General features: G+C 42.3%; 1 protein-coding gene and 1 long non-coding RNA gene across 2 annotated transcripts in view; one reads left to right on the forward strand and one right to left on the reverse strand.

The window, feature by feature from the left end:
- PCF11 (PCF11 cleavage and polyadenylation factor subunit) overlaps window positions 1-17,854 on the reverse strand; it is a 32,554-nt gene extending 14,700 nt beyond the window's left edge. The window contains exons 1-8 of the mRNA XM_006132176.4: window positions 17,675-17,854; window positions 12,897-13,022; window positions 10,536-10,724; window positions 9,974-10,168; window positions 7,907-9,009; window positions 7,460-7,652; window positions 5,031-5,670; window positions 3,370-4,952 (exon numbers count right to left, since the gene is read on the reverse strand). Of these exons, the coding sequence (XP_006132238.1) occupies window positions 3,370-4,952; window positions 5,031-5,670; window positions 7,460-7,652; window positions 7,907-9,009; window positions 9,974-10,168; window positions 10,536-10,724; window positions 12,897-13,022; window positions 17,675-17,854 (4,209 nt within the window). The remainder of the gene's footprint in view (window positions 1-3,369; window positions 4,953-5,030; window positions 5,671-7,459; window positions 7,653-7,906; window positions 9,010-9,973; window positions 10,169-10,535; window positions 10,725-12,896; window positions 13,023-17,674) is intronic.
- Window positions 17,065-18,318, forward strand: LOC142826567 (uncharacterized). Its single transcript, XR_012900779.2, has 2 exons — window positions 17,065-17,201; window positions 17,783-18,318. It is a non-coding gene; the product is annotated as an uncharacterized LOC142826567 (long non-coding RNA).
- Window positions 18,319-25,356: the final 7,038 nt, after the last annotated feature.

Genomic DNA, 25,356 nt, shown 5'->3' on the forward strand with positions numbered 1-25,356 from the left:
GGCAAGTGGGGGCTCTCAGTGGGAACAGGGGATTTGGGAGTAGGGATGTTAGCGACTAGTCAACTATCCAATAAGCAAATGTTTTTTCGGATAATCGAGTAGCGACTTGACTAGTCACTCCCCCCCCTCGTCTATCAGAAAGAGGCAGCAGAGGGGAGCAGGAGCTGGTGGGAACCAGCTTTAAGCTGGTTCCCCCTAGCAGCATCTCCACAGGGGAGGCAGAGGCACAGCAGGGCTCTTGTACATTTCCAGCACCAGCCTCTGTTCACAGTGGCTCTTACTACATTTAAAATGCAGAGCCACAGCGTGGGAGGCTCCAGAGCCAGCATGAGTCAGGACTGCTCATTTCTGGCTGGAGTCAGATCCTGGAGCTACCTCTGCTATGGCTCTGCACAGCGGTGCTTAACTATATGATTAGCCAGATAACATTTTAACATCTTTATTTGGGAGCACGGGAGTGGCAGGGAATGAGGGCACCAGTTGGGGGTGCGAGTTCTAGGCTCAGACTGAGAGGTTTGGGGCAAAGGAGGATGCTCCAGGCTGGGGCAAAGGGGCTTAAGAGGCAAGGGGAAGATCAGAGCTGGGGCAGGGCAAGCTCAGGGGTGCATGATTTGGGAAGCATTTACCTGAAGCAGTTCCTGTAGGTAGCAACCCAACCTCCCTCCAGCTTCTATGGGAAAGGGGGCCCCTGCAGCTCTACATGATGCCCCTGCAGCTTCCAGTGACCACTGTTCCCTGCCAGTAGGAGCTGCAGAGCTGGCCCTACAGGTGGGGACCGCATGCAGCGCCACCTGGTTGCCCCTGCTTCCAAGAGCTACATGGAGGAGGGCAAGACAAGCCCCTAACCTTACTCCTCAGCAGCTCAAGAGCTGAATTAAAAGGCCCAGTGGGCCTTTTCGCCCACCCTGATCTAGACCATCCCTGATAAGTATCTTGTCTAGCCTGTTCTTAAAAATGTCCAAAAACAGATTCTACAACCTCCCCCATGTAACTTGTTGCAGTGCTTAACTACCCTGCACTGTTGGGAAATTTTCCAAATATCTAATGTAAATCTCCCTTGCTGCAATTTAAGCATTATGCCAGTAGTCTCCAAACTTTTTACCTTGTGACCCTCTTTCCCATTTGCTCCTCTTCCCAGAACTGCAGGCAGGAGCAGATCCAGGGCTCCAGAAGAGAGGGGGAGAGGGATGTAGACACAGGTATGGTAGCTGAAGCCACAGCTGGGGGTAGGACCAGGGTTGGCATTTGGGTGTAGGACAGGAAGCTGGGCTCAGCTGTGGAACTAGGTGGTACTCCCTCCTTCCCTGCTCAGGCTGACCCAGGCCCCAGTTGCGTCTCACTGAATATTTAACACCCCAGTTTGGGAACCTCTGCATTCTGCATTGCCTATTTATATCCATCAACATGGAATGGCTGCATATGTTTTTGAAGGCTCCTTATAAATTGACAACACAGTAATTCAAATTGTATTTGTATTGCCAAGCATATAGGGGGAATGAGGAGGACCTAACGAATGCTAAGGACTTCCATGTTTACTTATTTTAACAAGTGATGTTTGTTTCTTTTAGCCAATAGGCCTACTTCATTTTCCAATACTGGCTCACCATTGCTTCTTTTAAACTGTTTCTTTTGACCAAAATTGGGCATTAAAATGCAAGTGTATGCCTACCCATTTAATTTTCAAGTAAACTCTGCTATGAAGTAAATATACTGATTTTTAGCTGAAAATTTAAATGGTATCACTTGTACCAAAAAATAATGGAATCCAGAATGTCTCCATAAAAACAAAACATGCTAGTGAATTCCAGAGAGAAAAAGTAATTTTTATAATTACTTCTACTGTTATAACTGCCTTCTACAAACTGATCAGTAAATTCCTTCAGCCTATATACTTCTGGATTCAGGTCTGCTGCCTTTGATGTTCTTTAAAATTTTACCACTATGATATGAGAACACCTAACTATTGGTATGCATTTAATTAGCAGATCTTATCATATTCAGCTTACGACCCCCTGAGAATGAAGAATGCTTGTAGAAGTCAAATTTTCTGATTAGGTAGTTTTGTTTGGCACAATTCTATCTACTGAGAATTTTTGCAGGACAATCATCAATATTGAAGCCAACTGACCTAACCCACCGGTGAAAGATGTTTTCTAAACAGGAAACTTTTGTCCAACAAATAGCATGTGCCAAAATTCCGTATTCCTAATAACCTCCCTCCTTCTTGAGAGCATTAAATTTTGTAGCTTCAATAAACTACACATATCCACACGGCTTCTTCCTACTTACTTACACTAGTTAAGAAGCATTTGGCCTCTATTTCTCTTGCAGAAAATGTTTATATGTACTTAAGTTTATAATGTTCTCCATGGAATTAATTTTGTGCAAAGTTTAGTTAAAATATTGCATTTGATTTATAACCCCAATCACAGCTATTTTTGCATTCAAACAGTTAACGGAAATAGACCAGTTTCATTATTGTTTTGGTCAGGTTTCACTTTCAGAAACTTTTAAAACACGCTGGAAAATACCTGAACCTATTAAAAAAAAATTCGCATTTTTCATATTAGGATATTTCTTTTAAAAAAAAAAAAAAAAAAAAACCCTTTCAATTTGGAACCAATATTATCAGATTATGTCCCTTTAAAATTCAGTCATATGACTGGAAGAGACTCGAGGGCATCTAGTCCAGTCCCCCTGCCTTTGTGGCAGGACTAAATATTATTTCAAGATGGTAGCCAATTATATTCAAATTAAGAATGTTAAATTTAATTAACTAATCAAATAATTGATGCAATTTGCTGGCTCTTGCTACATTTCAAAGACAGAAGTGCCACGGGGAGCATGGGGTCAGTGGGGGATTCAAGGAGTCCCCTGCTAGCCCCATGCTTTTTGCTTTTTAAAATGTACAAGAGCCCCAAAAGGGGTTCTTGTACATTTCCGAAGCAAAACGCGAGCAGGGAGCATAAGGCCAGTGGGGGACTGCTTGCGACCCCTGCTCACCCCATGCTTCTTCTTCCTGCCAAGCTTCTTCTTTTGAAATGTAGCAAGAGCCCTTGATACATTTCAAAGGCAGAAGTGCTGCCAAGTCTCCACTGCGTCCGTCGTCCCCCCCACCCCCACAGAGACAGTGCTTTTAAGCCCACTCTCCCCAGTACCCCCCTTTGCCGCCTCTCAGACAGAGGCAGCAAGAGGGGGAAGCGACGAGTTGAGTCACTAGCTGACTATCCGATAAGAATATGCTTATCGGATAGCCAACTAGTTGCTTTTTAATTTTAAGCCATGTGTAGGGCTGCTGTCTCCTAAGCCCTCAAACTTATAAAATTTTGCTATACAGATGTAGGCAAGTTTAATACTAAACAATCTTACCTGTTGTGGCTGCGGAGTATTTCCTACTGATACAGAATTAGGCAAGTTACTGAAGTTTCCATATTGAGGACCCTGAAGATTCTTGTCATCAAAATAATGTCCAGATGTTCTGTTAAGTGGATTGGGAAAGTTCTGTGCTCCAGGGCCAGGTGGCCCATTGAAATTTGGTCCTTGAGATGTATCAAACATTTCATGCCTCTGGAACTGCATACCATGGGATGGTCCACTGTAAGTCTGACTGGGATGTTCACTGTATGGACCAGTTTGCCCATAAGCTATTGTTTCCAGTCTTGAGGCAGCAGTGTTAGCTACATTTTCAAACCTTGGCCCTTGAAGACCTAGAGGCATTGCAAACCTTGAATCTGGCTGGTGCTGAGGACCCTCAAACCTCTGAGGTACTGGTGTATCAAATCGTGGCTGTTGTCCAGGTGGGCCATCAAACCTAGGAGGTGTCTGTTGACTAGGTGCCCTTTCAAATCTTGGGCCAGGTTGTCCATGTAATCCATCAAATCTTTGTAAAAGGGACAGCTGACCAGGTTGACTATCAAATCTGGACGAATGACAGCCATCAAATCTTGGACCAGTCTGACCCAAAGGCCCTTCAAATCTAAGTCCACCCCCTGTCTGGACTGATGGACTCTCAAACCTAGGACCAAGCCCTGGCTGGGCAAGAGGACCCTCAAACCTGAGACCACTCCCTCCTTGCACATGTGACCCTACAGATTGCCCAAGAGGCCCCTCAAAACGCAGACCTCCTCCTGGTTGAACATGTGACCCCAAAGGCTGACCATGTGGCCCCTCAAACTGGAGACCACTTCCTGGTTGACCATGGGGCCCCACTGGCTGCATATGGGGCCCCTCAAATCTGAGTCCAGACCCTGGTTGACCAAGAGGCCCCATAGGTTGACCATGAGGTCCTTCAAATCTGAGTCCACTCCCTGGTTGACCATGAGATCCCATAGGTTGACCATGGGGTCCCTCAAACCTGAGGCCACCAGATGGCTGACCATGAGGCCCGTCAAATCTGAGGCCACCCATAGTCTGGCCTGCAGGCCCCTCAAACCTGCGACCACCCACAGGCCCCTCAAACCTTATAGCACTTCCTACTTGCCCCAGTGGGCTTTCAAACCTTAGTGCACCACCTGCACCTACTGGCCCAAGGGGCCCCTCAAATCTGAGGGGGCCTATCTGCCCTGATGGCCCATCAAACCTCAGGGTACCCCCACCCCCTGCCTGTCCTACAGGCCCATCAAACTGAGAGCTAGCCACTCCTCCCACCTGACCCAGTGGCCCCTCAAACCTCATTGAAGCCTGTGCAAGTGGCCCTTCAATTCTAGGACTTGAATTATTAGAAGGTCCATCAACAAAATGACCAACTTGTCCGTCTCCCCCTCCCCTTGCAGCAGGCTGTCTAGGCGAGCCATCAAATAGAGGTCGGTCTTCCATGAGTGGACCTAATCTCGGCTTTACATCAATGCCCCCAAATCTTGATCCTGGACTCTCTGTAAATGTTTTCTCTGGATCTTCATATCTAGGTCTCTTGAAATGTTCACCGAATGGGGATCTTGGTTCCTCTCGAACACCTAAAATTTAAAAGAATAGTTACTTACTGAAATTCTTCACGATTCCTAGCCTCAATAATATCAAAATAATATATGTACCACTCTGTCCAAGTATCTGTCTTTCTTCACGATTATCAAATTTGCAGAATCCATCTCCATCAATGTTCTGAAACTCTGGTGTACTTTTCCCTTGTTGCCTGAGTGCATCTCTGAACTCATCTGATTCTCCCCAGCTATCATAAGGATCAAAGTTTTTAGAACTTCTTGTTCCCTTGGAAGAATTTTGCTCATCGTGTCTTCGCCGGATCTCAAGTGGTGAAAGATTATCAGGAAAAGGTCTATTACCACTTATGGGAGAATGCCGTCTTGACCTCTCTCCAAATTGCTCTTTTCTGTCAAACTGTCCTCCACGTATACCTTTTGTTTGCTCACATTCTATTCCAGAGAGCAATGCATCAGTCAAATGATAGTCTAAGATATCATCAGGATCTAACAGATCAAGTCTTGGAAATGAATGCTGAACTTGTGTTCTTTTCAATTTAGCCTTATGTTCATAATATGTTAATTCAGCATCAGAAAGAAGTGGTTTCTTCTTCATACCACATTTTTCTTCTGTAGGACTATCCCACACATTGCATCTGTGCTTTCCTTCCTGATATTGGAACAGTTGACGAATCTGATGAGCTACAACAAGGAATTCATCTTGTGTTATTTCACCAGATGTTAGACGTTCATTTGCCTACAATGTACAAAAAAGTAAACACGTTTTAGATTTAAAAAACTTTATTTTTCAAATACAAATAGCCAAAGGAGGTGGTGTTGCTGACTTCCCACTTGCACCCAGTCCCTCCGCTATGCCTCTGCCTTTTAAATGTATTAAGAACTGCCAGGCTCTTAATACATTTAAAAGGCAGTGTCATAACAGGGTTAGGAAGGTAACCCCGCTGCAGCTCTGCTCTACCCCCTAATTGACTAATCAATTAGCTCATTATATGCAATTTAACATCCCTAGTTCTGAAGTGTAGAAAATAGCGAACTAGACAGCTGAATGTCTCAGGATAAAGAGAAAATTAGGAATGGTGTCATGGAAGCAGTCTACTAGGCCACCAAAAACTTAAACATCTGGTAGTTACCCTGACATCTGTTGGAAAAGTAATACAGCAAATTCAAAATTTCCAGTAAATTCTTGGAATGTATTGGGAACAACTTAATTTCAGAAAGTAGGGGACATTACCAAGGGGAGATCCATCTATTTGGGTACTCCATCTCCTTAAAAAGCATAAAGGAAGTCGGCAGGAGAGCATCTCCCATGATACAGCACAGTGTAGACACCACGGCTACGTCTAGACTGCATCCCTCTGCCGACAAAGGGATGAAAATCAAGCACTTCGGAAGTGCAAATGAGCCCGGGATTTAAATATCCCGGGCTTCATTTGCATACTCACGCTCGAGAGCTGTACCCAGCACGCACCCTTTGAAAGTGAAAGTAAAGTGTAGCCGCAGCTCTGCCGACAGCAGGGAGCTTTTTCGGCAGATCCTGTACTCCTCATTTTTTGAGGAGTATAGGATCTGCCGAAAAAGCTCCCCACTGTCAAAAGAGCTGCACTACACTTTATTTTCACTTTCGAAAAGGAGCAAGAAATTGAAAGTCAAAGGAAAGTGAAGGTCCTTATTTAGTCTGGAAGAAGTGTTAATAACTGGTAACATCAAGAAGGCTGAGATGTTTAATGTCTATTTTGCTTCAGTGTTCACTAAAAAAGGTTAGTGGTGACCAGATACTTAACACAATATTAGCAAGAAAGAAGGGACACAAACAAAACTAGGGAAAGAACAAGCTAACGAATGTTAAAGTCAGCATAGTCTGATGAAATTCATCCTGGGATAATTAAGGAAATAGCTGAAATAATTTCGGAAATGTTAGCTATTGTCTTTGAGAATTCATAGAGGACGGCTGAGATCTCCACTCACAGGTGAAAGAAACATAGCATCTATCTTTAAAAAGGGGACCCTGTGACTCTCAGACCATTTAGCCTAGGTCTCCAGAAAAAATACTAGAAAAAAAGTATTTAACAATCAATATGTAAGCACCTAGAGCAGGAATAGGGAACTACAGCCTGTGGGTCAGATCGAGCCCATGGCTTGCCTTGATCCAGTTTGTGAGCCTCTCAAGATCCCTTCCAGTTCTAGTATTCTATGATTCTCTAAAATAACTGTTATAAAGATTGTAAGGATCAATTGTTCTCCATGTTCACTGCAAGTAGGACAAGTAATAATAGATTTAATCTGTGGCAATGAAATTTACATTAGATATTAGAAAAAAAAATCTAACTTCAAGATAAGTTAAACTCTGCAGTAGGCTTCCAAGGAGGTTTTGGAAGCCCCATCACTGGAGTAAAAATTGACTGGACAAATACCTGTCAGGGATGGTCTATACTTACATGGCCCTGTCTCAGCATGGGGTGGGAGAGCTTGATTTAACTTTTAAATAGTCCCTCCCAGCCCTATATATGATGCAAATTATTTGTTACCTTTTTAAGTAGCTCTCGCTTGCTTGCAGAAGTCAGTTCTTTGGGAATTTGCAAATTGGCATCTACACTTAATCGATGCTGTTGCTTTGGGGCTCGAGGTGACAAAATTCCTTTACTAGCTGCCCACATCTCCCTGTGCCTCTGATGAGGAGATTTACTAGGTCCTCCTTGATGTTCTTCATTCTGTTGTGAACTGAAAATAATAAAATAGTTAACAATTAATTAAAAATAGATTCTTTATGCACATTATGACTGATGTGCTGCAGCCACAAGGGAAACTGGGCATCAATTATTACACTGGTTTGCCAGTAAAAATGTTCAAAGAACAAGTTTCAGCTGTTTTGATAATCTGAATACTACTCCCCAATCCTGCTCCTACTGGAGTCAATAGCACAACTCTCAATGATTTCAGCAGGAGCAAGATCAAGGTCAAAACTGGTAACTTACTTTTTACTTTCCTCCCAACCAGATTTCCATCGTTTGCTCGATTTGGAACCTTGCCAATTTTCCACATTCTCCTTTGGTTCTGGAGTGGATTTTGTAGAATGCTGATTTGCAGTTTCCTGTGGTCTATCTTCTTGAGTTTTTTTCAGTCTCCTTGGATCTCGTGCATCCTGTTTAAGGTTCCTCTTATTAGAATTTCTTTCTTCTCTTGTAGTTAGCGTAAATTCCTCAACATGAGATTGCTTAGGCCCTGACTGACGGAGCTTTCCAATCTTAGGAGTAGAGGACGTAGGAGACAAACTTCTCAGTCTTCTTTTGGGTGATCTCCTCTCTCTTCTCTTTGGTGAATGGGTAGATGGAGATCGAGACTTAGGAGAGCGTGACCGGGATCTTTTTCTATTACTGGCTCTTCCTAGTTTTCCACCCTGTTTTTCTAAGTCTTCTGAAAGAGAGTCTTGTTTTTGAACAATTCCATTAATGACTTTATTTCTGCTGCCAACAGGTCTGTGTTCTGATGTCTTATGTTCCTCTTTTTCTTTTCTCTCCATACTTTTTCTCTTTTCCTTTGTGTCGTCATCTTTATCATCTGGCTTCTCCTGAAGATGCTTTTTTAATCTTGGATCTCTTTTACTAATTTCAGATATTTTGGTACTTTCACATTCTTGGCTGTTAGCATCTTTAGTATGGGATAACTTGCTTTTCAAAGGTGATGGTGATTTAGATTTTGCCTCTGTCTGATCAGGTTCCTTCTTTTGTGTTTTCTCACTTGATTTTAACTTGTCTTGCTTTGATGAATTTTGTTTTTCGGACTGAATTATTTTGTTTCCCTTGAGATCAGATTGATTTCCTATAGTAGATAGAAATTCTTTCCTATGACTTTGATCTTTAAGATGAGAAGACTGTTGAGCCATCCTATTAAGACGAGGATCTCTGTTTACTACTTTGACATCATGAAACTGAGAAGATGGAGATGGTCTGTGTTTTTCAGATTGCACAGAAGCCTGGTAAGGAGCTCTGACTGTCATATGAGTCTGTGAAACATGTTGTTTGGAAGGTCCTTGAACTGAACCCATAGTAGTTGCCCCTTGAACACTAAGAGAAACTGCCTAAAATGGTAAGAAAAAACATTATGTAAAATATAAGCTCCACAAATTCCTGTGTTACTAAGCTGCTCTACACATCTAGAAAAACAATTATAGATGAAAAAGCTTTGAAAGTTAATGATTAAACCGGTTTAATTCAAAATAATCAATCCTAGGACCTGGCCTCTAAGCACTTGTTCTGAAATGAAGTAGCATCACAGAAAACAGAAACGAAGATCAATTGGAAAAACAATGCAATGTCAATGCTACATAAAAGACTATCTACGAATATATAATCTTTCAAAATGTCAAATGAAGGTTCTCATTGAATTTCAGGGTTTTTCCATCTTATCCCAGAAATCATGAAAAAGTAGAAATTCAAGATATAAACACGATATGCAAGGGGAGACTGATATCTGACTTTTTGGAGCCAAACCTGAAATGACTGTTGAAAATATATAGGCTTCCTGCTCCAGTTTGTTAGAAATAAATGTCTTGCTTTTAAAGAATGACTAGAATAATTGCTGAAAATGCATGGTTTGTGTGCTTTTAACGTGTACAGATGTACTAAAGAGACTACAACAAAAGATGGGAGGCTAAACTCAATATGCCAGACATACATCACTTTGGGAAAGCAAAAACAACCGTTGTAAATCGTAATAAAATATGAAGTTGTAATAAAAACCTGTCTTCATTCCAATTTTGAATTAAAAAGCACACAAAGAAATTGTGAGGTAATACATATGTAATTCTTAAGTCCCAATTTTACAATTAACTTCACATGGAAAGATACCACTGCAGCAGCAGGGCCTTATTCTAAAAAAACTAGTCTTGCCCAAAAGAGTGAAAACTGTTATAGCCCACTACATAAGCAGCAAACAATATAGCCAAGGTACCATTTTATAAACATTTCAAAAAACAAAAAGATTCCAGTTCTTCAAAAAAAAAAAACCTTCCATGTACCATAAAAACTAACTACCTTACTTACCAACTGTGCTTTAGTCTGTTCTAACTCCAGCTCTAACTTTTTCTGTTGAAGTTCCAATAACTGTTTTTGCTTTGCCAACAGTTGTTGTCTTATTAGCTGCTCCTGTGTCAAATTCTTTTGTATTTCAGGAACAGCTGGAGGAGTAGAGGTACCAGATGAAGTAACTGCAGAAGCAGGTACAGGTGATTCCTCAGGCTACAAAGAAAAATAATTGTAAGGATATTTTAACTCCAGGAGGGAGAAACAAATGGAAGAGGTTCAAAATTGTATCTGAATCTCATTTAATTGTTTTAATTTTATGAAAATATTCTTGGAACATTTAAAAGTTTTGCACAATTGGAATTTGCAAACAGTGATAGTTTTTAAGCAGTTGTGAATATTCAGCATTTTAATTAAACTCCAATTTTGACACGTGAAATAGCTGAGAACTTTGACTTACCTGTCTGCCATTACAGAGCTTTCAAAATTCTTTAATACTGGCTTAACGTGTCAGCACAATGGGACACAAACAATAAAACTGTATATCACCATCTGCTCATGCAGAAATTATATTAAAACTTACCGATTTATTTAAAAATTTGGGATTCACATGGATGCTAGAAGTATTCACATTTGGGGGTAGAGGTTTAATTGGCCAAGCAGGATCTAATGAGTTGACTCTGACATCAAGGGCATACAGTTTCTTCAAAGGGAAAATTTCATCCCAGGTGGAGCGTAATTTAAATAAACTTTTCCTAGTATTTTCATCCACCTAAAAACAACAGAACAATTCTATGGCTTGTTAAGTTAATATAAAACAAGATTAGCATGTTTAAAAACATGATTTCAGATATTTTATTCTACACCTGCATTAACTTAAAAAACTCATACCTCCATATATCTTTAACGAGCACAGCTCAGTATTTAGAAGTAGGCAAAACGTTCCAAGAAACACAACTATACCAACAGGACCAAGTACACTACTTGTCCAATGTATGCTTTTCGGCTAAAACCTACATCAGTTACTCTATGAAAACCTTAAAATGGCAGAAATGTATAAATATGGATTTGCTGCTTGAAAGGCATTTGAGGGTTTCATAGGCTATTACCATTCTTTTTTAATCGGTATTTCTTTTTGTATATCAAAACGTTCAAATATCTTAATTTGGCCCAATTTCTGTTGTTAAAATATTGACAGCCAAAAAAACCCCCACTATATTAATAAATCTATAGTTATTGACAATGAACAAGCTACTAGCAAATCAGAAAAGTCTTCTGAATTTCCTGACTTACTATGCTTTCAAGTCTGAATAATGACACCAGGCATTCTGTATCACAAGATTTTGACTGTTTTCACTCTACAATCTATATAACTCGAGAACAATTTGAATAAATGTAGCAAGAAGAAAATTACCTACAAGTCAATTAAAGTTGTTGCTCAATAGTACAAGGATATGGATCCATCAACTATAAGAGTGCTAAATCTCTAACGTATCTTTTATAATCTATCAATAGTTTCAAGCATCCTACCATGATGTGAATTAGAAATTTACAAAAATATTCAACTGGTAAGTTATTTGCTTAATAAATGGTAATAATTTGAAGACCCTTAACTCAAATGTACCTCAACAGCTGTCCCATATACCATGCTATTTTTATTTCAATACAAGAGTCTGAAATTTACAGCAAAAACAGCTGTAAATTTGACTTCTGAAATTTGAACTGAAAAGCTGACTTCTCTTGCTAGTAAAAAGTAAAAATCTTACTAATAAAAGCAAGACTTATAATGTCAATGCCAGAGATCCAAGATAGTATTCAAATGGTTTCTATCCATTTCAATGCCAATTTAAATATTAAAAGTGATGTCTATTTAATATTTAGGTATTAAATAAGGATTAAAACAGCATATAAATTGGATTGTTTCAAAGTAAGGGATGGTAAACCTATAAAGCTCAGAAATGTCCACAATTTTAATTTCCATTGCACTGGAAAATCATGGACAGAACTTTTGCTGGTTTAACTCACAAAACCTTACAGAACTTGGAAACATTCCTTTAAAGTTCCTATAATTTAACACTCAAAAACATTATTTATAAGTGTCAAAAGAAACATTGAGATCCTCAATGGGATGTAAAACGAACAGAAAATATGCGAAATGTCTACAATAACGTTAACTAATGTTATCTGTTAAATGTATGGGATGCTATCTTCTTAGCTTGATAAGCAGAAAAGTTAAATTTAAATCCATTAAGACCCAGTCCTTCAAAAACTTTACTCAAGTTTGTCTTTCTTCCTTGGGAGGATAATCCCAATTATTTCTTGTGATTAAGGATGACAAACATGAACAAAGAGTTTGTAGTATTGGACACAACATTGAAAGAAAAAAGGCATTTGTAACATGATGGTTTTACTTTCTTAGAAAGCCTTTCACAAGTCACTAAAAGAATGTCAATATGCCATTAACATGCAGTGTTCATAGTTAAAGCATTCTGTCATTCCACATGCAAAAAACTTAAAAATGAAGTCAACTTGAGTTACAAAAGGCAAAAATAATCACCCTCAAACAAGTGACAAAGTTCATGTATATTCTTTGCATAAATGGCTTTATCTTTAAAAATATCAACCACTTAACATTATTAAATTAACTTGTACCACTGCAATAGACCTTACCAAGTATTATAGTACATGACAGAAAAAAGGCTAATATGAACTTCTCTAGTGAGATATACTAACAGAAGTTAATTTAATAAAAACTTGATAATCATCCTGAGCTAGTAACATCTCTTAGAGGCTTCTAACAGCTTTTGTTTTAAGTGTAGTAAAAGACAAATTTTAAAACATTATACTTCACCACGCAAGAAAACCCAACGCTGAAAGGCAAATATTTATTTACACAGGAGATAACTTTGATTAGACTACAGAACTTTTCTGAAAGCATATGTACCTTTTCAAATACACAAATAAATGTTGCAACTAGGTTTTTAGTAAATGCAGTAAGATATTCTCTTCCAACATTCTTGACAATGGAATCCATAAGGTACATAACAGGAAGCTTCTCTGTAGGGGGAGCCTGAGGTAATAAGAAGAAACTGAGAAGTTTAGTATAACAAATATATTTGAACATTTTTAAGATTAAAGGGTTGCCAATCCCAAAAATATACATCTCTAATTTTGGCTGACACTACAGACCAAAGTATTAATTTTTACACATTGAACTTAGAAAAGTTTATGATTAACAAGTACCATACTGTGTGTCTAACACACAAAAACCCAAACAGTTTAGCTATTTGCTTTAAGTTTGTGTATGAAATGACTTGGGTAAAAATAAATAGCACACCAGTGTATCCTATTGTTTCAAATGTAACCGTTTCAGGTACATTTGATGGAACTGATTTTAAGTTTACATTAAACCACCATCAGCTAGTGCTGCAACTTCTAATAATTGTGACTTGTATCAAATTAAAGTTTACCTAGGCTTCATGTTAACAGAATTCAACTTCTGGCAGAATGGCCCCCAAAAATTTAACTCTGTAGATTATATGTTGAACATGACAGTCTTTTTTTTAACCTACATTTGGAATAGACTAGTTACTTCACTGCAATCCAAACAAATGAGGAATCTTATTAGGAGTTGTAGTTATTCAGTTGGATTTTCAAGCTGTATGCAAAACATGCAGCTAAAACAAGTAGTTCTAAACCCAAACCACAGGTCCATCTACGAGGTTGGTCATGAAAGTACAGATGAGCTTGTCTGGAAACCAAGATTTTCACTGAAGATGGTCTTCAAACTCTGGACTCTCCATTGTCAAAGAAGCAGGATTTTTTTTTAAGTTCATACACAAGATTGGTACCAGGTTGGTGCAGTAGGACTAGTGTAGTGGTGTTGAAATTGGTAAAGCAACTTCCAAAGGAAATAAAGCCTTGTTGGCCTAACTCCCCCTCCCACTCCAAGTAATTTTAATGTCTACCATTGGCTTTCACAAGCAGAACGCACAGCAAACTTCCAGAAAGCATCAGCAGGTACACAGACTTGTTGAAAGGACAACGTAAAAGACACATGTTGTTAACCGTGCTCCTCTTCCACAGGAACATCCATTGATAAAACTTTTCCCATCTGCCATTCCACAAGTCCAGGTGGAAACATCAGTGAATTTACTCGCAGTTTAAACAGGGTTGTCCAATGGGTCCATTAATTATTCATGACATCTCACTTCACAAAACCCATTGCCCAGACAAGCGTGTGGAAGTGCTCTTGCTTTACAGTTTTATATTTAGTACCTTGACCATTAAAGTGACTTTAAGGAAACTGTAGAAAAAAATTAATATAGAAGGGCATTTTGAGTCTATAAGTCTTGTATATGGGTAACAGAGTCAAACTATGTTGTGTTTTCACCCTAAAAATGTACTTTTATTTTATTTTCAAACCATTTCACTACTGTGACCTGAAAGCTTGCTCCAAGAGGCAAACAAGGGGTAATTTCTTATTAAACACAGGTGGTAGCTGTCTGCACTAGTTTATAAACAGTGAACATTTAAATTAGAAGATGGCATGTCTTAATATGTAATAAGCAGGTGCAGCTAGGCACAAGATGGCTTAAATCAGCAATATACTGCTTAATTTTGGGTACAGAAAATGTGCATATTTTAACCCTAACTGAACTTTAAGGATGAGCTAATATAAATAACCATGTGAAGTAGATACATCTCTGGCCTTAGGAAGCCAAAGACCAAATGTTCAATGAAGCTTGATATTAAAATGGCTCAGATTGTTTTGACTTCTTCTCAAGGTAGCTTATTTTATAACTTTTTTAATTCTGGAAAGAAAATGGGAAGATTGTAATCAATGTGTAAAACACACATAAGCTGTCTGACCAGCACATATTCCAGAGAGCTACTTATACAGTATGAGCTACATATTTTTCCATTTAATCAGTGAGTATGTTTGCACCACAGGTTCAATATACTCAGCTGTGCTCAGAATCTGAGATCTTCTGGCCCTTTTAAACTAAAGCTATCTTAAAAAGTGTTAGAACTGTCTCTTGCATAATACACCAGGTTGTGAAGTAATTGCACGTGGAAGTACTTCAATCTGGTCAGGAGATCATTCTGTTTTAGCATGGACTCATGTAATTTAGAAGTTATAAAGCAAACCCAGTGCTGAGTACTTGAGTGTTTCAGATATAATATTTTATGAACCAGGTTAGATAAAGTTGGAAATGTTAAGTCTTCATTTCTGGAAGTGTTTATTAAGTCAATATAGTTATCAAGTATTCCAATAACCACAAACGCAAAACCTAGTTTGGTATGTACTTTGGTTTTCAGATGCCAATACAGTTATTATATAGTAAAGAACTCTACTAGCTGAAAGATACCCACAGGACACTAACCAGAAGTCAGGGGGACCCAACATAATAACAAGAACAGTGAAGGATACAATCAGCAGTTTGCATGGTGGGGTTTGGCCTTCATAAGAGAATGCTTGCTGTTCTCTTTCAATAAATGTATGAAATTTGTTGCTGAAGATGTGCATCTCTGGGGAGAGGGGCTTTATTAGTTTTCTGAAGGATATGAACCTTAAGATCATTTTGATATCTGAACCCCCAGTCATGTAACTTTTAAACACTTAACAAATAACCATGTAAATAATATTGATTTTGGAAACAGATTCTGCACTAAACAATGGTAAATAAAAAGACAAATACATATTTCATACAGTTTATTTACAATTTTTATAATACCAGTCACACAGTTCAAAACCATTTATTAAAATGTAAAGCAGACCACTCAGTTTTTACACTGAACAGAAACTGTCTCCAGGCAACACTTTTTTTTTTTTTTTTTTTTTTTAAAGTGGCTGAGTAAAGGAGGTGAATTTCCCAGGAAGAACTAAAAACTTGCCTTAAATAACTGGAATCACTAACAGTAGCTAGGCAAAACTAACCATAGATACAGGATTTAAAACATCTTTTAAAAACCAGGAGGCATTAAAACCACCCAGAAATGAAAAAATTCACAGCATTGGTATTTATGACAAACCATTTAATATGCACATCCATTGCCCCCATATTAGATATATATTAGATTGTGAAATCCCATCCCCAAGGGAAAGGCAAAGCCCAGCCAATGAAGACATTTAAAACTAGTATGGAGAACCCACAATTGGAAGCCATCCTGCTCTGACAGAAAGGCAAGAAAGTTTTAGAGGCCTATTCCTCCCCATCTAAATTCTACAATTCTCCCCATAAAAAGCCTTAACTTAAAATCAATAGAGGCCTATCCCTCCCCCATCTAAATTTTACAATTCTCCCCATAAGTCTTAACTTAAAACTATAATACAAAAGTCCTAGGCCAACTAATGGTAGAAAGGACAAGGGAGAAAGGAAGTGTAGCTCTGATTTGGGTGGGGATGAAAGCGAGCTATCTTACTGGGATTAAATTATGGGCTAATGAAAATCCTCTTCTAAAAAATATAATATTCCCCCAACCATAGGCCCGTGGCTGACTGATGTCAGCAACTGCCTGGGCTGGGCTCTGAGGGAGCATCTTCTTTCCCATTTGTATCATGTGCTCTTAGGCGCCATGTTAGGATCCTACAAACTGCATTTCTCCCCTCAACCAATAAGCTTCTGTAACCAAGTTAAATGCAGGCACCACACCAAGCCTCTAATCAGAGCAGAGATTATATAGCCCTAGCAGAATCCCTACATCAAAATAAATTTCTCTAAGCAAGCAGCCCCATCACACCACACCAAACTTTTCTAACGAAAACAGATGTTGCCCCCTCTCAGCCTACTTTTTCTCATCAAGGTAGATTCCTCCCACAGATGTCTGGAAAGGGAAACAGCTGTTTTCAAACCTATGAGGGACCTACAGTTAGTATCTAAAAAATGGGAAACCTTTGTTTTACGAAATTATTTTTTATTTTTACTTAAAACTATCCAGGAAAAGAGCGCTGCACGTTTTCCTCCCCCACATCAGCCTACCCCAACACGTCCTTATAACTGCACTACAAATAACTGAACTGATGGGTTTACGCGTTCAAACACAGCCACTGGCTCCCATCCCCACGCCCAGGGGACCCCAGCTGGAGGGCGAGGTGGTCCTACCGCCCAGTCGCTGCCAGGCCGCCATGTTGCGTCTCGGGTTTACACGGGCCTACATTCCCAACTAACCATGTTGCGCTGGAAGCGGCTCCGTGGGGCGATACCCGACCGCTCCCTTCTCGGAAATTAGATCCCCTGTTATCACAGTGAGTCCCGTGCCCTGCGTGGCACGTTAGTGCGGTGGGGCTGCTCCCCTGTCTGGGGTGGGAAGGGAAGGGGTCCTACACTTCGTGTGGGAAGAATGGGCCCCCAGCGTCTTGCTCCCGCCCAGTTTCGGACCATAACTCCCGTCTGCCTCCTCCCTCAAACTCCCCTGACGCTGGCCCGTCTTTGTGGCCCCAGACTCTTTTCCCGACGCCCCGCAGCCGTCCGCCCCACTCCCCTCTCCTCCCCTGTCTCTTCCCCACAGCCCCCAGGGCTCCTCGTGTGCTGCCCCTCCCCCCACGGGCCGTCACCTGTCTCTAAAGCCTCCTCCTAGTTCCCCTCCCCCACCTCTCCAAGCGCCCCCTCCCCTATTTCCCTGTCTCCCCTCTACGCACCCTCACGCTGCCCCCCAGCCTGCCTCGCCCCTGCCCCCCGGCAGTATAGGTAGGAGTAGTAGTCGGTGGAATATAAAAACCTTGGCGATTTGCGCCTCGATCAGGGAGACGATGTCCTTGGCGAAGGGCACGTTCTCCTCGGCCAGGATGGTCAGCATGTTGATGTGCGGCTTGCTGTTGAACGTCAGGTCCTCCAGCGACGACTGGTAATCGCGGCACGCGTCCTCGCGGGCCTCAGGGCCGCTCTCCGGGCCCGACATCCTCCTCGGACCGGGGCCCGCGCCAGGACCCGACCCACCGAGACCGAGAGCCCCCTCCCCGCGACGCCCCCGCCGCTGCTGCCGCTTTCGCCGCCGAGCAATGCCGCCCCTCGCCGATGCCTCGGGAATCCTCTACCGCATCCTCAGGGCCGGAGCTCCAGCTGCTGGTGGTGCCGCCGCTGGTACTACAGCCGCCTCCCCAGCCGCCGCCGTCTCAGTCTCACACACACAAAATGGCGGCGGCTGCGGTTCGCGAACTTCTTCTTCCTCCAACCGTTGCGTCATGTGAAATTGTTCTAAGGGGGAGGGGCGGGCCCTTGGGAAGCCCCTTTTGTTCCCTTACTGTGTTCTGATTGGCTCACGCCTCATCCTCATTGCTTCTGATTGGTTCCCCTATCGCCGAAAGTACTTGTGATTGGCTACTTCTTCCTCTAATGGATTCTCACACTAAACCCCGGTCCCCCCCCATCACTGAGTTACCATTGGTTCGTTTATTTCTTTCCTCGCTCCTGATTCGTTGCAGTTTGTAATCCCGCCTCTCTATGCTGGTTTGACATTTTGATTGGTTTTCCCTTGTTATCCCGCCTTTCACTGTAGTTCTAAATTTTGATTGCTTCTTCCGCCTAACTCTGTCCACTCCACCCTTAGCTTCCTTCAACTGCCTCGCCGAGAGCTTGGTACGAGCCGAGACCTAGTTTTCTATTGGCCTGTCAATTCGCTCAGCTGTTGGCATGGCAACCCCGGGCTGTTCTGAGGCCTGCTTCCCCACCCCCAAGCTTGGTAACTCGCAAACAACACCGATGAGGACAGCCAAGTGCTCTGTTACCAAACCCGCCTGGTCTCTCCCGAGCTGAGGCAAACCCAGAGCCTGCTCCACTCTGCTGTTCTTTCCTAGCCCAAGCAGGCTGGGATGGCACTAAGGATGTTAAAAATAAATTAATCAACTAATCAAATAGTTGATCGAATTTCTATCGACTATTCAATTAGTCGTTAAGGGCGCTTCTGCTTTGAAATGTAGCAAGAGCCTGCTGGGCCGTTGCTGTGTTTCAAAGGTGGAAGTGCTGCACTGGGTTGGCCTTTGAGCCAGCAGGGGCTATTGTGCGTTTCAAAGATTGAAATGCGGCTGAGATCCAGCGGGGACTCTTGCTGGCCCCGGATTCCATGCAGCATTTCCACCTTGAAATGTACAAGAGCCAGAGCAGGGACTTTTGTACATTTCAGAGATGGAATGCCACCACTGAGCCCCTGCCCCCTCCCACAGAGCTCTCAGTCCCCTCCCAGAGCCCACACCTCCATTGTACACCTCCAACCATGCCCCAGCCCTGAGCCTTCCTTCAGCACCCAAACTTTCTCCCAGAGCTTGTACCTCACACCACCTCTGGCACAACAAACTCCTGCCCCAGGCCGAGCTTGGAGCCCCTTCCTGCACCCAAACTCTCAAGCCCAAACCCCTTCCTGCATCTTAATCCACTCTCATACATCAGAACCCCCTACCATGCTCCAAACCCTTCAGCCCCAACATAGAACTCGCACCCCCTCTCACACTCTAACTCCGGGCCCCAACCAGGGGAAAGTACTTAAAAACAATGAATAGTCTAGCAGCTCCTTAAAGACTAACAAAACATGTAGATGGCATCATGAGCTTCCGTGGGTACAACCCACTTCTTCAGATGAATGGAGTATTAAAATTATTTTTATTTTTAAAATAATAGTATTTTTTTTAATACTCCATTATTCTGAAGAATTGGGTTGTACCCACGCAAGCTCATGATACCATCTACATGTTTTGTTAGTCTTTAAGGTGCTGCTAGGTTATTCATTGTTTTTTACGTTATTCCAGTTACAGACTAACTCAGCTACTCTTCTGAATCAGGCGAAAGTACTGTAGTGAGGATTGGGAGCGTGAGTGACAGAGGGAGGGGGGATGAAGAGAGAGGGGCCGGGCCTCAGAAAAGGGGCAGGACCTCAGAGAAGGGGAGGGCCAAGGTTGCTTGGGTTTGTGTAATTAAACAGCTGGCAATACTAGTCCCAAGGTGCTGCACACACCCTGAATTTGTCTCTGCCTGTTTCAGTTGGACAATCTCTCTCTTTTCCCAATCACCAGTGAAAAGAACAGTCTGTAATGGAACAAATTCTTGTACAAATCTTCGTGGCCATCCTTACCCATATGCAGAATATGCAGTTGCATAAAGGACCTGGAAATTTAGGGCACAACTGGGTCTTAAATTCCACCCATTCGCCTCTTTGTATCTCTGTTCCATGGCTCTGCTTCCTCTGGAGAGTATCTACTTAACTTAAAAGTGAAAAAGCTTGCCAGACCTATTTGCAGAAACTTGAACCTTTGAAAGAGCCATTCAAATGGAGATGAAGCCATATAACAAGCATATGCCAAATGTAGGTCTATAGAGATATATAGCAGATATATAAAATCACTTTCTGAATTTACTGTATTAGTCTACAGGATCTTAGTTTAAAATTTACTTTAAAGTATTACATTAGTGTGTTGCTAAAGATTAGAAAATCATATCTCTAAAAAATCATTATCCATCCCCATTTGCCTTTGAGCATATGGGTGCCAGTTTAATAGTACTGTGTAGGGCCCCATAAATCCTTAAGATGTCCCTGCAACTCTTGATCCTCTCCTTTTGAATATAGTTTTGATCTACATTTGTAAAGTTTTAGAACTATAACTTAAACTGTATCTATGCAAGCTTTAGACTGAATGAGCTGAGTGAAATCTTGTTATGGGATGAGGTAAAGTAGGGCTACTCAACTTTGGAAGCCCTGGGGGCCACAGTGATACAGTACATGCCAAGGGCCACAACTTAAGTATGGTTGCATAGACATGCAGATATATATGCAAATAGCTTCTTTCACATTGATGGACATGAATACAAATATTAAGCCTTAAGCTGCAGTGCCAGACCCAAATGTGGCCAGTGTGAGCCAATCAGCACCTGTCAGACTCTGCCCACGCAGCTAAGCAGCCGGCACTTCCCAAATGCCCCGGCGCTCCTAGCACCTCCTCTCTGGGGGTTAGAAATGCCGACACCCTGTACCTGTGTGTTCCAGCCAGCCCGTCGGCTGATATCTTTCATTACTCACCCCACTGGGGAGATGCCTCGCCGTTGTGGAGCATGTTCCCAGTGGAGGCCATGTTGAAAGGATCCCACCTGTGGGCCGCATGTTGAGCCCCGCGTAAACCCAAACTGCACCCAGGCTGCAAACGGGCTGCATGCAGCCCACAGGCCACGTGTTAAGTAGCCCTGAGTTAAAGCCTTCAGGAAGATGCGTGAATGAAGCCTCCATTTAAGATAGTTGTAAGAGACTGTTAAGAACATAGTAATGACCATAATAAGTCAGACCAGTGGTCCCTCTTGCCCAGTATCTTGTCTTCTGACCACAGCAATCATCATGTAATCCATGCCCTGTTGTTCACTCTGTCAGTGGGTTTCCACCCACAAAAGCTAATGCCCAAGTACATTTGTTAGTCCTTAAGGTGCCATAGCACTCATTTTTTACCTTATACTGACAGTGAGGGAGCAGGTGCCCTGCACTGAAAAACAAGGTGTTAAAGCAACCCTTGGAGAGGGCTGTGACAGGAGCCAATAGGAGGAAGGCTGACGGCAGCCAATCAGGGCCAGTCTAGGCCCTATGAGAAGGGCTGCTAGGCAGAAGGAGCTTAGTCTCTCTCTAGCTATGGAGAATGTTGGGAGGAAGTAGACTGTATGGGGGAATGTATAGGGGGAAGTAGACTAAGCTACCTAACAAAGGCTGGTACCATAGATAAAGTAGTGTTGGGTAATGTCAGGGAGCCAGCAGGGCTCCAACGTAACTAACTTCCAGGCTCAGGTGCTAACTAGGAGACCTGAGGAGTTGCAGAGGGCCAGCTGAGGAAGAGATAGGCAGCAAGACCACTCTCATTGCTGATGATAAGTAGCCAATTCAGACTGCAATTTGCCCAGGGGATGGGGCACCACAGTCTGGGAGGGATGTAGATCTTGGCATGGTGGAAGTAGAAGAGGCAAGTTACTGCAGGTGAGTCATTACTGAAGAAGGGTGCTTTGGTGCTGGAATGAGCTAGTTTTCTGGAAGACCATCAGGAGGTGCTGTGCAGTGAAAGCAAGACTATTAAACTGACCCTTTGCCACTCCCTTCATGTTTATTTCCGTTTACCTTTTGTACTTCAGATGACCTGTAACCTGGCCCTATATATTTGAAAGAGATTACATAAAATTCAAGCAACCACAAACTCATAACTAGATAATCTCACTTCTAGATCTAAGATTTTGGGTTAATTTGAATGACTCTCATACAGAGATTAAGGGAATACCATCCAGTTTTCCAGAGTTGCTGAGGAAATGTAACTATAGAGGCAAGATTAGTCTGGGTAGGAGGCTTGTTCTGGGGAATACAGGAGTTTTTTGGTAGAAATCCTGCTGAATGTATGAGTGAATAGTAGTGTTTCAGTATTTTGAGTGGAGCTTGATTTGTAGGCTTTTCTTGAGGTCTGGAGGTTTTTGGTAACTGGAGGCATAGGCAGTGAGCCCAGCTCTGTAACAGATCTACAGCCTTTTGTAATTTGCTGTCATATTTTAGCGCAGTGACTTTTCAAGTGAATGGATATCCACTGCTTTTATATAAAAGATTTTTAAATGGACATGATGAATAGGTTGCACATTAAGTTGAATAAGGTCGTTTATACCCTTCTATTGTCTGCAAAGTTAGGATGTGAGAAGCAAAAAAAGAAAACCCACCCCACAAATCCTTGTTGATGTGGCCCCTGACTGACTGAAGAGAAAGACACTCCTCACATTCCCTTCACTCACCATAGCGTAGTGAGGCCCAGGCTGGTAGATTTTGTGTGCTCCAGCCATGCTGGAGAGTGGGGGAGAACGCTAGAGTGCCAGTGTGGGAAGGAAGGAATGCTGGGAGGGGGAGCCCTGAGCCTTGGGGGCTGCATCCGGCCCGTGGGCCTTAGGTTCCTGGCCCCTGATTTAGATTATACTGCTATTCTGTTTGAAACAATGGGCTTGTATACACTTAAATCACTACAGCAGTGCTGCTGCAGCTGTACTGCATCAGTTGTAGACACTACTATGCTGAGGGGAAGGATTCTCTGATTGGTATCCGTCAGTGGTTCCCATCCTTTTTTATACCACAGACCAGCAAACCCATTTGGAAACTTTTGGCAGATTGATAACATTTTATTTGCATATTCATTGTGCAAATAAGGAATATGCAAATAAAATGTTACCTGTCTGCCTAGCACAAACCCAGCGCCTTGCTCCCCAGTGCCTAACACCCTTTGATCCCCACCTCTATGCCCCGTTCCCTTTCACTTTTTAACCTCTGATCCCTACAGACCATGCCAACAGTCTCTTGCCCTGTGACTCCACCATGCCCTCACCCAACACCCCACCCCTGCACTCCCCAGAGTGAGGCTGCCCGCCTAGGGAGCATGGCTGTTACTGCCATATGGGCAGGGGGAGCAGCCGTTGGCGGCACACATGCTTCCTCCTCCTTCCCCAAGAGTGTCTTGTGCCCCCATGGGGGGAGAAGCGCAGAGCCCTGTTCCGGCTGCCATTATCAGGAAGGAAAGAGGGAAGGAGAGAGGCGCTTTCTCCTCAGCCCCAGCACCATTCGCAGCAAAATCGTCTGCATCGCTGGAGGGAGCGTGGAGTCCCGGCCAAGCCACCAATGTTATCTGGGGGGAGGGAGAAGGGAGATTCCTCTTGCTCTGCCGCCTCCTACTGCCACCTCAGACCCAGTGCAGAAATCAGCCACCACAGCTGCCGCAAACAGCCGGCTTGAGCTATGGCAGGCAGTGGTTCGTGGACCGTAACCAATCCACGGACCAGCGATTGGGAACCACTGGTGTAGGTAATCCACCTCCCCCAGAGGTAATAGGTAGGCTGATGTAAAAATTTTAACTGTCTACATGAGGACTTAGTTTATTTTAACTACAGCAATCAAGGATGTGGACTTTTCCATGGATTTTCCACCTAGTCACCGTAATTAAACCATCTTAATTTTCTTAGTGTGGACCAAGTTTATTGAAACAAATGTTTCAAAGAAAGTTATGGCATGTGCATGTTAACAACAAAAGGCAAAGTGAATCCAGGGGTCAAGGGTGGGTTAAGGAGAAACAAGGAAGCATAACACATTAAAAACAATAAGCATAACCCATCCTGTCCCAGATGAAGGTGGGTGGATTTTTAAAACTCAGTCTATAAATGTCCTTGGGAGAGCCACCCACGAAGTGAAAAAAGAGTCTTAATCTCTGGCAAAGTTCACAGGCTCATAGATGGAGCACGCCCTGCAATGAGATTAGTCCTAGGTCCTTTTCAGTCTGGTGGTTTTCCTGCAACAAGAAACATAGTCCATTAGGGAAGGAAGTGCATGCTTCCCTTGACCTTTCCTTCGTCAGCAGTCTCGGTCAGTCTCCATCGGCCCTCATCATGGACCTTGCTTTGCTTTGGTGCTCAATACATAATCCATTAAGTTTATATTACATTCAAGTTCACAGAGGTTATGTCTAAACCAGTGTTTCTCAAAGTGGTCCATGGACCCACTCTGAGTCTGCTACCAGGCTGCTCCAGTTTGTTTACTTACCACCGCCGCTGCTATGGAGCCCTGCGGCTCCCATTGGCTGCAGTTTACTCTCTGCAGCCAAAGAGAGCCGTGGGAAGCAGCACGACCCGGGCTGCTGCTTCCCGCTGCTCTCCTTGGCTTCAAACAGCAAACTGTAGCCAATGGGAGCTGCGAGGCTCCATGTCTGCGGAGCTGGTAAGTAAACAAACTAGAGCGGCCCAGTAGCAGCTTTCTCAGAGTGGGTCTGTGGACCACTTTGAGAAATACTGGTAAACTATCATCCACTTTTGTTGTTACAACTTATTTTGCAAAGAGGTGTAAATAAGCAGAATATGTGAATTTAAAGTAGATTAGTTACACTTCATTAAGTCCCTGCATGGTTGCTGCTATTCAAAATTAAAGTGGCCTTAATTTGATTTATCTGAATTCACTGTTCAATCAAATTAAGGTCTAAAGGGGCCCAAATAAGAGCATCCACACAGGAGTTTAATGTGGTTTAACTAATTCAATTTACAAGTTAGTTTGTATTAATTTTCCTGAGTGTCCTATTTAGTATAGACAAGCAAGGTGATAGCACATTGATCCGAAATCAATCTGTGAGATCACTGCACTAGCTTGTTCACAGTCTGAAGTTAAAATTTGCAGACAGATGTGTTAGCTATTTATTTTTTAAATTAACATTCTGTAGGAAATATCAAATACCAAAAACTAATTTTTTGGAATGCAAACAAATTCCTGATTTCAGATCATGAATTATTTGTCTTTACAAAAGAAGCATACAGACTGCCAATAACCATGACCCAACGCTGAAGGCTAACAAAATCCTAGATGAGGATAAAACCTGTTGGATTCACTTGTCTCAGCTCTTGTCAGTCCAGCATTGTTCCAACTGTGGAGAAGAAAATATA

Source organism: Pelodiscus sinensis, chromosome 1, assembly GCF_052426305.1.
Source record: "Pelodiscus sinensis isolate ZL-2025 chromosome 1, ASM5242630v1, whole genome shotgun sequence".
In the NCBI taxonomy this organism is placed as follows: Eukaryota; Metazoa; Chordata; order Testudines; family Trionychidae; genus Pelodiscus; species Pelodiscus sinensis.